Genomic DNA, 13,150 nt, shown 5'->3' on the forward strand with positions numbered 1-13,150 from the left:
CAAGCTCCCGCCACGCCTCCCTCCACGGCGCCTGGTGTGGGGCCTGGCTGAGCTCTCCTAGCCCCCTCGGCCCCGCACAGTGTCCCATAGCAGGCCCTGGCAGCCTGCCCCTCCGCTTTGTCCCTCGCCCTGCCCGAAGGCTTCGGCCACTCACGGTGCTGCCGGCCTCGATCTGGGGCCTCTCCAGGGCGATGGTGATGCAGTTGAGAAAGATGAAGGCCAGGACCACATAGTCAAAGAGCCTGTGGGCAATGATGGTCTGACACAGGACTCGGAACCTGGGCAGGGTGGGCAGGGTGCCACATGAGTGTCAGTGTGCCCCTTGCCCCAGAGGGCCCAGACACACATGGGGACTAGGATGGCCATGAGGAGCAGACATCTCTCTTCTCGGGCCACACAACAGGTGGTGACTTTAGGTCTGTTCAGGGGCCCACTCGGAGCTGCCTCCCCTGAGCACATGGCACCACAGGATAAAGGCCATCCATCTTGCCCTGGCACTCAAGGCCTTCCAAACACCGGTTCAAAGCTCTGAGCCTGGACCTCCAGCCATTTGGACACACATTGCCTGATGCCCCCAGCTTCTGCCCCCTAGGCCTTCCCTCAGGCTGCTCCCACCGCCTGGACCAGCCTCCACCTCCTCACAACCCCTGCTTCACCTACTGGAATGCTATCTCCATAGCCTCCAAAACCCAGCACAAAGGCCTCCTCCTCCAGGAGGCCTACTGATGCCCCCTCCAGATGTGAGCACCCCAGGCTACATGAGGATTTGTCCCACCTGGTGTCAGCACAGGAATGGCCTGGACTAGGGATGCCCAGGGAGCCCCCACCCCCCGCCCCTGCATGAACACCTAGACCCTCCCCCAGCCCTGCAGAACCTCCACCACTGGGCCAGGAAGGTCCTCTGGAGTATGGAAGACCCGCTACCAGGAGCCTTGCCTGGCTTGGCAAGTATCTCTCCCTCCCGGACACGCCAACCCCCTACTCTAACCTCACACCGAGCCTGGCCTCGCCCACCTGTTCTCAGGGGAGAAGAGGTAGACAGACCAGTCCTCGCGGACCTCGCACCAGTCAGGCTTATAGACGTCGATCATCTTGCGGACGCGGAAGCACAGGGTCTGGCAAGGCCAAGATGGGAGTGCAGACAGTTCGGCGCTGCACAGAGCTGCGCATCTCCTCCCACCCCGGTGGTCAAACACCAAACTGGGGCCCGGCCGACCTGCGGCCTCTCCCAGGAGAACAGAACCCTCGCCCCGCCCAGGGAAGGCTAAGAGGTCTCCTCTACCAGCGGGGCGGGTCGCTGGGGTGGGCAGTTCCGGCCCCGCCCCCTGCCCGCCCTCCTTGAGTCCCCTCCCACTCTAGCCCCGCCCCTGTACCCCTGGGCTCTGGCCCCGGGCCCCGCCCCTAGACCCCGCGCCCGCTCACGTAGTCCATCTCCTCCTCGTCCTCCCCGCGATCCCGGCGGTCGTCCATTTTGGTGAAGACATCCTTGGCGATGCTGGGCATCCTGCCATTGCAGTCCTCGTGCCCGGGGGCCGGCCCCACCGCCCTCCAGGTCGCCCGGGGGTGGGCGCCCACGGCGGGCACCAGCTCGGCCAGGTCCATCGAGTCTCTGGTGTCGAGGGACAGCGTCCGGCGGTGGTGGCGGTGCCGGTGCGCCGGGTGGGGACCGTGGTGCACGTGGTGGGCGTGCGGAGCGTGCAGCGGCGCAGCCCGCGGGGGGCCCTCGTCCCTGGGGCCCTCGCAGGCCCGGGGACCGCCACCGCGCTCCGCCGAGAGCAGGGACTCGTGCTCGGCCGACTGCGGCTTGTGCTTGAGGCTGTTCCAGCTGGAGCGGCGGCTGGCCCAGGCCCCGCTGCGGCCCCACGGCCCGTAGTAGGAGCTCCGGGAGCTGGACTGGAAGGAAGCCAGGCTCGGGTCAGCGCACCCGCCACACACACGCGACCCACTGTTGTGAATGGAGGCAGCCTGCACACCCGCTGAGGCCTGGCTGGTGGGTGACAGAACAGGCTAGACCCCAGGGGTCCTCTCCCTGCCCGGCTGTCACTCCATCCGCATCCATGGATGTGTGGGCACCTCTAGGGTGTGGTTACATCTCCTCCTGCCGCCTCACTTCCCTTGAGGAAGCCAGAGCACGTTAGGGTAGTCTTCCCACTTTACAGGTAAGGAAGCAGGTTCAGAGAGGGCTTGCTCATGGCCGCACAGCTTGAAAGTGGCAGAGGCTAGATTTGAACTCTCGTATGTCTGACCCCAAAGCCCAGCTCTTTGCGTCTGCAGTGTGGCCATGGTAAAAACCCAATTCTCCACACCGGACGCACTGGCACTATTCATTCATTCATTCATTCATTCATTCATTCATTCATTGCCAGGCCCTACTCTGGCACTAGGCACTCAGGAATGCAACACACATGGTCCCTGCCTGGTTCTAGCTGGAGAGTCTGGTCCCCTACACCCGGGCACCAGCCTGAGGCTAGACTGACAGGCACTTCTCCCCAGGGTCCCTCCCCATACACCCCAGCAGGAAGCACCCACCCAGAGCACCCCTCAGGGACTCACCAGGGAGCGTTGGTCACAGCTCATCCTCCCCAGTGACATGACGCTGCTCTTGCGGGAGCCCAGGGCCACCAGGACAGGGTCCGGCTGCAGCGAGAGGCGGGGGGCGGGTGCTGCAGCCCCGGGGGGGCCCAGATGTCCACCCAGTGGGAGACTGGGGTCCAGGTGTCCATTGGGGGTCATGGGGATTGGGCAGATCTTGGGATCTGGAGGGTGAGATGGAGACGGAAAGAGGGGCAAACAGAATAAGAACAAAAGAATTCATGAGACAGACATGGATGGGAACAGAAATAGAGAGTTTTTCTGGGGAGACTTCCCCCACCTTCCCCGTTGGACCCTTCCTGCACAGCTCTCAGCTTTCTTTTTTTTATTAAGTTTTTAATTTTAATTCAGCACAGTTGACATACAGTGTTATATTAGTTCCAGATGTACAAGGTAGTGATTCAACATTTCTTTTTTTTTTTTTTTCATTTTTTTAACGTTTATTCATTTTGTTAGAGACAGAGCACAAGCGGGGGAGGGGCAGAGAGAAAGGGAAACACAGAATCCGAAGTAGGCTCCATCCAGGCTCTGAGCGGTCAGCACAGAAACCGATGCGGCGCTCGAACTCACGAACTGTGAGATCATGACCTGAGCTGAAGTCAAATGCTTAACCGACTGAGCCACCCAGGTGCCCCAGTGATTCAACATGTCTACACATGACTCAGCGTTCATCATGTCAGCTTTCTTTTTGGCTGAGTGGATCCCCTGCCTCCTGTATTCAGGGCCAGGCTATGTTCACCCATCATAGAAACCTCACTCCTGGGCCCACTTTAGGAAGAAAGGCAAAAATGGTACAGCCCGGTTTTCAAGGACGACACCGGCCATGGGTTGCGGAGGCTTGTTCCAAGCTGCCCCATGGGGCCAAACAGGACCAGAAGCCAGGAGTCCTGGGGCCTGAGGCTGTCTCTTCCCAACAGGCCACACCATGGAGGGGTGAGGGTGAAGTGCACCTACCTCTGTGGCTAGAACTCAGGAGGGTTATGAACGTCACTGACTTCTTTTGGGGGATTTGCCTGTTTCTTTCCATTATGAATGTAAACAAACCACGGAGAATCAGCGGTCCTGGAGCCTGGGCTTAAGGGGAAAGCTGATGCTGAGCCCTGAGCCCCCCTGGATCTCTCTGGGGAAGGGTCCTGGTCCCCCAGGTGACAGTGGAGACCTGTTTACCTCCGCCGCTATCCAGGCCCTCCTGAAGCTTGTCGAACTCCTCCATGTTGGATGAGCTCTGATCCTCGTCCGAGTAGGAGCGATTGGCGTCACCCTGGGAGACCATCCCGCTTGTTGGAATGCACGTTGGCTCAGCCCTTCCCTCCCTCCTGAATTTTTCAATGGGTCTTTCATGCCCATTTTACAGACAGGGAAACAGAGCCTCAGAAAGGGAAAGTGAGAAGCTAACGAGGACTGAGCCCATAAGCCCACACCCGCCTGACTGCAAGTAACCCCTAAACCTCAGAGGAAGGAGGAGGCAGGATCCAGATCTCGGGGGCTTTAGAATTTCAGAGATGGAGAGACCTTGTCCTACACCTCCGAGGGAGAGACAAGGATCCCGTTGCAGCCTCCACTTGCATGCTTCCTGTGACCGGAAGCTCACCACCTAATTGACAACCCCCTCCTTCGGAAAGTGTTCCCTGCTAGATGTCTGACTTGCAGCCCTCCCCTATCCAGACCCCTCCCCCACCCAGCCTGGTCCAGGCCCCATGCGGGTGCTTCCTCCGCCAGGGCCGCACTCACCTCTGCCTGGAAACCCTCCACCAAGATGGCCACCAGGAGGTTGAAGAGCACATAGTTGCCAAAGGTCATGAGTGCGACAAAGTAGAGGGAGGCCCAGGGGGAGGTGGAGGCCATGCCGTTGTAGAGGACAACGTTCCAGTCCTCCTGGGTGAGGATCTGTGGGGGGAGGGGGAGCACAGGTCAGCCCTGGGGTACCCCCAGGCCCCGGCCCAGCCCAAGGGAGAAGGCATCCACCGGGTGGAGGAGCCTGAAGGCACCCTGCAGCCCGTGCGCACCTACAGCACCCTCTCACGCGTGCCCCAGCACACCCAGGGACCTCACGTGACACGGCCCCAGCTGGCAGTGTGCCCACCTGGCACAGCCCGTGCCCCTCACTCGCACACTGCGCTGCCCACTGCCTCCCCGCCCCCCACCCCGCTGGCCCACAACCCACCTCCTGCCCTGATTCTCACTCCCCGCTGATGGGTGCTCCTTCCTGGCTGCTCCCACAGCCCTATCCTCTCTGCTCTATCTGCTATCTGCTCGCGCCCCCCCCCCGCCCCTCCACGAGCCCACCCTTCTTCCTTCTGCCCCCCGGCCCCGTGCACACTCATTTAACCATGGCGAGAAAATAGCCTCAGGGAAGAATCCCAATGCACCCAGGTCTTGGGGCGGGCGTGGAGGGGCAGAGACGGGCACCAGGTGGCCAGTCAGCTCCCAGAGCCAATGCAGTGCCAGCCTGACCCCGCACCCACACCTGCCTGCCGGAGCCCGGAGTTGAGGGGCCTCCCTGGCGAGCCACCCCCCTTCTCTGGATTCTCCGAGGGGCGCCTCTGAAAAGCAAGCCAAGCGGCGGTCCTGGGAGAAACCCCTTCCCCTGACATACGTGAACACGTGCTGCTGCTCACCTGGAACACTGTGACGATGGCCCACAGCAGGGAGTCAAAGTTCTTCCTGTCGGGGACCGTGTCTCCTGTGTCCGTGCGCAGGCTGAATTTGCAGCCAAAGATGTGCATCCCGAGGATGCTGGGGGAGGAACGGGGGTGGCTCAAGGGACCCACCCACCTTGTGTCGTTCTCAGAACGGCCGGGTAAGATGGCAGGGGCAGCGCTCGTTCCGTTCTACAGAAGCCAACGCTGAGGCTCAGAGGGCAAGTCCTCGCCCAGAGCCATAGGGGATTCAGTGATGGCGTCAGGACTCGCAGCCAGGTCCAGGGTGGCGCCTGGAGAAGCTCAAGCAGCCATGTCCCAACCCCCCCCATCCCGCCCCAGGCTCCGGCCCTCCCCAGGGTGGGCAGGGCTCACCTGAAGATGAAGATGAAGAGCATGAGCAGCATGCAGAAGGTGGCCACGTTGTCCATGGTCTTCATGAGCACCACCAGCTGGCGCCGCAGCGCGGGCATGAAACGCACCAGCTTGAGCACCCGCAGCAGCCGGAAGGTCCGCAGCACCGACAGGCCGCCGTCCGCCTGCCCCACAATCTCCCAGATGCTGGGGGGAGGCAGCAGGGGACAGAGGCAGGAGCGTTCAGCAGAGGGCAGAGCAGAGGGAGAGGAGGGCAAGGGGAGGCCAGTGGGGGGGGAGGGGGGGCAGAGAGATGGAGAACATCCATTCATTCATTCATCCCACAAATAACATGTTTCATGGGCCGTCGCTGCTCCAGGGCATGCTCAAACCAGGGGCTCTTGACCTGGAGTCCACGGACAACCCCCCTGAGCAGTCTCTGGCTAGGATTCAGGAGGTCTACGAAGGCCACTGGCCTCTCCGTGCGATTTACCATTCTTTAGATCATGAATGAAAACAAGCCACAGAGAACGAGCAATCTTTATGGCTTTTGGACCGATCAAAACCGCTGTTTTTATATCTTACAACAGCTGATGGACATATTCCCAAACACTATTTATACCCATCCTTTCTTTGGGATGACGGTAGTCCCAAGACCTGCTGCTGGATCTTGCTACTTAATGCATTAATCTAGAAGCACGTATGTTACTGGAGGACAAATTTGTAAATATTCGAGAACTGGGTTTCTGCGCAGTTGATTTCCTTTGTGCCCGGACCATGCTTTGTTTACCGGCGGGGGACAGGGCACTAGATTCCCCCGCCCCCCTCCCCACTCTGCTTCCGGGCCCCCAGCCCGCTGGCAGCAGGGGCAGCACCTGATGATGACGATGATGCTGTCGAAGATGTTGTAGGGGTTGCGCAGGTAGTCGAAGAGCCCGAAGGCGGCCAGCTTCAGGAGCATCTCCAGGGCGAACATGCTGGTGAAGACGACATTACAGATCTCTAGGATGTTGGTCAGCTCCTCGGGCTGTGGGGGCGCAGGGACAGGGAACGGGGACCCCGGTCAGGCCAGAGCACAGCCATGGATCCTCTGTGGACGCTCATCGGCTGCAGGACCCCCAGGGAGGCGGGGAGGCTGAGTGAGCTGGCGGTCAATGTCTTCGCTGGACCGCAACGGCCTTGAGAGCCTCACAACTCTGCTGTACCTCTGCTGTCATTAAGAGTCCACTGACATGGGGGGACCCCACGGGGCTGGCCTTCCACACATTTGGAAACGATGTTGGTACTGCACACTGAGGGGACCTATCAGAAAGCAGGCTTGGAAGGGGCACCTGGGTGGCTCAGTGGGTTGAGCGTCTGACTTCAGCTCAGGTCATGATCTCGTGGTTCATGAGTTCAAGCCCCGCATCGGGCTCTGTGCTGACAGCTCGGAGCCTGGAGCCTGCTTCAGATTCTGTGTCTCCCTCTCTCTCTGTCCCTCCCCTGCTCTCTCTCTCTCTCTCTCTCTCTCTCAAGTAAATAAACATGGAAGGAAGGAAGGAAGGAAGGAGGGAGGGAGGGAGGGAGGGAGGGAGGAAGGAGTCTTGGAAGCTGATGCAGAGCAAGACAAGAAGACAGGCCAGTCGATGCCAGAAACTCCCTGTTTGCCCATGACCCCTGTTTGCCCATGACCCTATCCCACTTAGGAAGCACTTACCACACACAGGACCTGTTTTTTTGAACTTTACAGGCGTCGTGTCACTTAATCCCATAAGAGCCCGTTTTGCAGATGAAGAAGCAGGTTTGGAGAAGGCCAGCCCCTGCCTTCGGCTGTGGGGCTGGTAAGGGGCAGAGCCGGTATCTGAACTCAGGCAGCCTGCCTCCAAGGCTCCCACCATTAACCTCTGCCTGTGCAGACCTCCCGACGGAGCCCTCCCCACTCTCCCCTTCCCCAGCAATGGCCACCTCAGGATCGTGGGTGGCTGGAGACCACTGTGCCCTGAGAAGGGAAGACAGAGACCATGCGCCTACTGTGTGCCACCCAACTCTTTAATGTCTGCGAGCACCCTGGTCCAGGGGGCTGGCTTCACACACTTCTCAGGGGAAGACACTAGAGCCCAGAGAGGACAAGGGTTAAAGTCACCGGCTGATCAGAAAGAGACTAGCACCTTCTGACCCTGGAGCTCTTTCCCTCCTGGTTTTTAGCAGCAAGAGACACCCGTATAAGCGGAACCATCTGAGCAACCCTGGAATCCAAAACAGACCACACTACAGGCCATGACTAGGAGACAGGGTTCTAGGGACATTCCCCCCAACCTCAGTTTTCTCATCCATAAAACGAGGGGGCGGAGTAAGATGATATTCATTCCAGGGCTCCCCGCCCGCTAAGAGCCATACGGGGCTCCAGCGCCTCCCTTCTCTCTCTAGGACTGTGAAAGTGCTGTGTTTCTGTTCACCAACAAGCCTGAATCACAGAGGGGAAGGGCCATTCTTTAGGCCTGAGCATGCGCACTGAGCTTGACATCCGGCACAATTACGGACGCCTCCAACAATCTGCTGGTGCCTCCGTTTTACAGATAAGGACACTGAGGCTCGGGGAGGTGAACTGACTCGCCCTGAGCCACCCGGCCAGGAGGCAGCAGAGCCACAAAATCAGACTCCAAACTGCTCTCCATCACACACAACAGAAACTCCACCTGAACTCATCCGCCCCCTCCTCCGCTCGTTCATTGTTGCATGCATTCTACAGGTGAGCTGAGCACGGTGGGCTGGGCGTGCTACCCAGGATGGCCAGTGGTGAATGCATCAGGGCATCCTCCCCGCCCCCAAGAAGCGCAGGTTCCACTGGCAAAGCCCAACCCCAGAGCTGACAAACAGCCGCAGGTGCCAACAACAGAGAAAGGTGAGGGAGCTTTGAGGGAACGGTAATCCTGCAGTCAGGTGCCTGCAGGGGCACCTTCCTGGAAGAAGTGACATCTCAGCAGAGCCCTCAAAGCTGAGAGGGGGAACCCAGTGAGAGGGAGGAGAAGAGAAGGTATCTGGGCAGAGGCACCGGCCAGCGCAAGATTGGGGGGTGGGGGGAGAGCTGCCAACCATCAGCACCCCCAGCCCCAGCCCAGCCCCTCCACCAGGTGACAGGGCACCTTCGGGGGCCTGACTGTGATTCCATTTGGGTTAAAAGGAGAAGAGAAAAAAAGAACCGCCCTTCTGCCTCGTGCCCGGGGAAAACCTAATAAAACTGCCAGGTCCTCTCAGGCCCAGATAAAAGAAGGCCCCATTTCCATCTGTAATTACATCTGACTCACAAAATGGTCCCGAAAGGGAAGTGGGACCCTGAGACGGGGGGAGGGGCTGGGGCCCGGCATCCCCGGCCGAGCCAAGCCACCAATTTCCCACCCTGCCACCGCGAGATCAGCGGGGATGAGAAGTGTGGCCGCTGACAGTCCGTAATGGCGGCCACTCGGCTCGGGGCCACACGCGCTGCACACACACACTCCCGCCCACGAGTGCCGGGGAGGCCACCGCTCTCCGGAAAGGTCACCCGCACGCCCGCCCCTCCCCCCCCCCCCACTTGCAGCAGCTGTTTCTCTAGTCAAGTGCACACCCGTTAATCTTTCTCTAATGGACCATCCGTCACTCCCGCAGGCATTTTTCTGGGAGAGAGACAGCGAGCGGGAGACAGACAGATGAACGCAGGCTATTCTGTATCGTGAGACCGAGGTGGGAGGGTATGTGAAGAGGGATGGGGGTGTGGGGGGGAAGCCACGACGGAGATGGACAGACAGACGGACAGACAAATATAGATACGGCGACTGAGAGGCAAAGGTGGGGTGTGGAGACATGAGGCAGAAAGAAAAACACAGATAAAAACAGAATAAGGGACCAGGATCATGACATTGCGGGCGTCACTGCAGGAGCCAGGAAAGTGGGAGACAGCAGGCAGACAGACCGCCAGGCAGAGGCTGCAGAGAGGCATCTGGAGGTGGCCAAGACCCCAGCGGAACGGGGTGAAAAGGGGCAGAACACCACGCTGAGCTGGAGGCAGGAGGAGCGAGGGCAGGTAAGGAGGGACTACATCCTGGAGGCCCAAAGTGGAGGGAGAGGGGCAGGGGCCCACTCCTTCTGGCCCCATGCCAGGCTTGGAGGCACAAGGCTGGCCATTTCTGCAGGGGTGCGTAAGGGCCCTGGTGGGCAGGAGTCCCTAAGCTGTCCGCAGGAACCCCTGGAGCCCGGTACCATCCCATGATGATAATGGCAGCCGGTGTTAAACGTCTCCCACGTGCCAGTCGGTGCTAAGCACCTTCCATGAATTATCTCATCTAAATCTCAAACGTTACCCTATAGTATCCCCATTTTGTAGAGGGGGAAACAGGCTCAGAGGGAAGTGACTGCCCAGGGCCAGGGCCAGGCAGTGGCGGAATCACATCTCAACCTGAATCACAGGTATTCTCCCTCTGGCCTGTCCCCATCCCCATGGCTGTGACGGCATCACCTGCCCCACTTTTCTGACTTGACGATCCAGTTCAGTACAGACATGTCGCTGCCCTGTTTAGAAGCCTTCCGTGGCTCTCCACTGCCTTGAGGCACTTTGTGGATGGATAGCCCCCTCACCAGCCTCCAGGGCTGTCTCCTGCCCTTTGTGCACATCCTCCTTAAGGGCTCAGGGTCCTTTGGGGGAATGCCTGAGCTCCTGGTCCCTGTACCTGACCCTCCTCTGTCTCACTGATGAACTCGTAGTCAACCTTCAGGAGCCACTGCCCGTGCCACTGCCTTTGGGAAGGCTTCCCTGACTGCAGCCCATGTTGGCTCTCTCCCCTAAGCGCCCACAGAGCTGGAATGTTGGGCACTAAGCCAGCCTGTCCTCCTCTTCCCAGAGTCCTCCCAGACCTGGGTCAGCAATGATGTGGGGGCTGCAGAAGGGAAAATAAAGACTGCTTTGACCCATCCACTGGCTGGAGGCCTTGAATGCACTCTCCTGTGAGTAGGGGCCAGTAGACATGCCCCAGCCGGCTCCGGGGGGCTTCCTGCACCCCATCCCTGCTGCCCATCCAGCCAAGCCCTCTGTTTCTTGTTGTGCAACTCGGTGACCTCCTTCAGTTCCAGGATGGGATGGGACTGAGGGCAGCCTTGCCCGCCTTGGGAGGAGTCACGCGCCTGGAGAGGTGAGTGCTGGGGGAGGGAGAAGGGGGCCATAGGGACTGCTCCCGGGAGCAAAGCTTCCCCACCCAGACCTCCCCCACTGCCTCCTGTCTGCTTTGTGGAACCTCCACCTCCACCTTGGCATCCTGGAGCCCTGCTCTCTCAGTTGCTCACCATATCACCTGGGCATGCCTCAGTTTCCCCATCTGCTCAGTGGATATGAGACACTCGCCTTGCCTGCCCCATCGGGCTGCCATGAGGATCACAAGGGGAAGAAACGTGGCAACACATGACAGTGAGTAATGATGGAGGAATCTGACCCCATCCGCCTGCTTGTCATGTAGCCTCAGCCAAAGAGCAGACCTCAGCCCCGTCTGGCCACCTCATGGGTCACAAGCAGGCTCCTGCCTGGATGACCCCCCCCCACCTTTTACCTGTCACCGCCTCCCAGGCCAGTCCCTGCAAGGAACAGCATCTTTGACCATGAGGAACCTAGAGACGTTGGAACCCCTTGTGATCTGGGTAGCAATGGCCACTTTGGCCGGAGACACCTGCAGTCTCACCTCTCATTTGAGCACTGAGACCACAGAGGCAGGGGTGGCGGATGGAGTAAGAGAGCAATGCCCAGGCTGTGCCCCACTGTCACTACCTATTGTCCCCATGGCCGCGCCAGTCTCCCTGCCAGGCCCCTGAGATGCCTCCCCCTCCACGGTCTCCACCCCTGCAGGAAAGGGGCTGTGCGCGTTCACCCATCTTCTCCTTCTCCTCCTTTCCACTCTCCCGGCCTCCCAGTGGCCCTGGGCCACCTCTCTCTGCAGGCACCACCTCAGACGGGGCTGCTCAAAATAAACACGGGGGCGGATCGTTTCCCGCCAAGCCACGTCTGGGAGCAGAGAGGAGTGGGGCAAAAATACCAGCAGGCCCCCAGCAGGCCCCGCGCTGCGCTCAGCAGAACAATGGCTGCCACTCCAGGCTGCTTTAAAAAGAACATTTTAAAAAATTCTCCCTCCCCCTCACTTTTTTTTAAAAATTCATTAATTTTTTGAGGCTCCAGACAGCAGGAGGTAAATTCACCCCAAGGGTGGTGATGTGAGGTTCAAACAGAAGACTCGTAAATAATTGCAAATTAGTGAGCACCTACTACGTGCTGGGCTCTTTAACGCATTTAACCCTCCCAGCCCCTCTGTGCAGAGGGTCCGTGTGCCCAGTTACAGACGGAGTTGCTGGCTGAGGGAGGCCAAGTGACTTGCCGGAGGCCGCCTGCTGATCAGAGGCAGAACCAGGGAAGGAGCCCAGGCAGGGGCAGCAGGGGGCGAGCAGGGTACAGGCCGGGCAGGGAGGCCCTGAGATCGGGCTGGTGGGGAGGCGGAGGGGCCGCGGCCCACAGAACCCTGGCAAACAGGCCTCTGAAAAGTAGCCCTGATCTGTAGCATATGCCAATTTCTGTGGTGTAAAGACTCCCACCACGGCCAATTCCAAGCTACCAACTGTTTAAAATCAGGCTTTCGAAGTTCCCGAGTGACAGAAAATTGGCTCTCACAAGCCGGTTCCCACAAGCCCCTGGCGGGAACCGTGCCCAGGCAGCACTGTGACAAGCCGCTCAGAAATTAGAGCCAGGACCCCAACATCACTGTTTCCCCACGAGACCCCCCTCCGGGACCGCTGGCCCAGCCAGGCTTCTGCCCCCACCCCACCGGCAAGCCTAGGCCAGGAAAGGCCAGGAGCCTGAGCCCTAGGCCAGGAGGTCTGGGCTGCCTCTCTCACCAGCTTTACCCTGCAGACAGCCTTCCCCCCAGTCTTCCCCAGAGACCTTTTTAATTAAGCCGGAATGGCTGGCAAACCAGCAGCTCCAAACAGAGTGTCGCTGCAGCCCCAGGGGCCGCATTTAAGGAAATTGAATGGAGCCAGCACTTGGAGAGCTAATGAAGAGGGAAATGAGAGTGTGGCCCACCGCGGGGCGCAGTGGGCGGGTGGAGGGCCTCCGCAGAAAGCGGGGAGCAGGAAAGCAAAGGGGGTGCCACATTCTGAACCCCGTGGGGGTGTCAGTCTCGCCACAGAAAGATGTGGGTTCAGGGGCGCCTGGGTGGCTCAATCGGTTGAGTGTCCGACTTCGCTTCAGGTTGTGATCTCATGGCTCTGTGGGTTCAAGCCCCGCTTCGGGCTCTGTGCTGACAGCTTGGAGCCTGAAGCCTGCCTCGGATTCTGTGTCTCCCTCTCTCTCTGTCCCTCCCCTGCTCAAGCTTGCGTACTCTCTCTCACCCACTCAAAAATAAATAAATGTTAAAGAAAGATGTGGGTGGGGCACCTGGGTGGCTCAGTCGGTTGAGCGTCCCACTTCAGCTCAGATCATGGTCTCGCGGTTCGTGAGTTTGAGCCCCGCGCCAGGCTCTGTGCTAACAAACAGCTCAGAGCCTGGAGCCTGCTTCAGATTCTGTATCTCTCTCTCT

The 13,150-nt window shown here is 59.5% G+C and overlaps 1 protein-coding gene across 6 annotated transcripts in view; it reads right to left on the reverse strand.

Annotated features, from left to right (window-relative positions):
- Positions 1-13,150, reverse strand: part of CACNA1I (calcium voltage-gated channel subunit alpha1 I) — a 115,821-nt gene that overhangs the window by 24,724 nt on the left and 77,947 nt on the right. For all 6 annotated transcript variants that reach the window (XM_058741228.1, XM_058741223.1, XM_058741225.1 and 3 more), the window contains 9 exons: positions 6,461-6,612; positions 5,607-5,792; positions 5,211-5,328; positions 4,324-4,479; positions 3,760-3,853; positions 2,554-2,756; positions 1,423-1,893; positions 1,015-1,115; positions 155-278 (listed from right to left, as the gene is read on the reverse strand). In XM_058741228.1, the coding sequence (XP_058597211.1) occupies positions 155-278; positions 1,015-1,115; positions 1,423-1,893; positions 2,554-2,756; positions 3,760-3,853; positions 4,324-4,479; positions 5,211-5,328; positions 5,607-5,792; positions 6,461-6,612 (1,605 nt within the window). The remainder of the gene's footprint in view (positions 1-154; positions 279-1,014; positions 1,116-1,422; positions 1,894-2,553; positions 2,757-3,759; positions 3,854-4,323; positions 4,480-5,210; positions 5,329-5,606; positions 5,793-6,460; positions 6,613-13,150) is intronic.

This window comes from Neofelis nebulosa, chromosome 8 (assembly GCF_028018385.1).
Source record: "Neofelis nebulosa isolate mNeoNeb1 chromosome 8, mNeoNeb1.pri, whole genome shotgun sequence".
In the NCBI taxonomy this organism is placed as follows: Eukaryota; Metazoa; Chordata; class Mammalia; order Carnivora; family Felidae; genus Neofelis; species Neofelis nebulosa.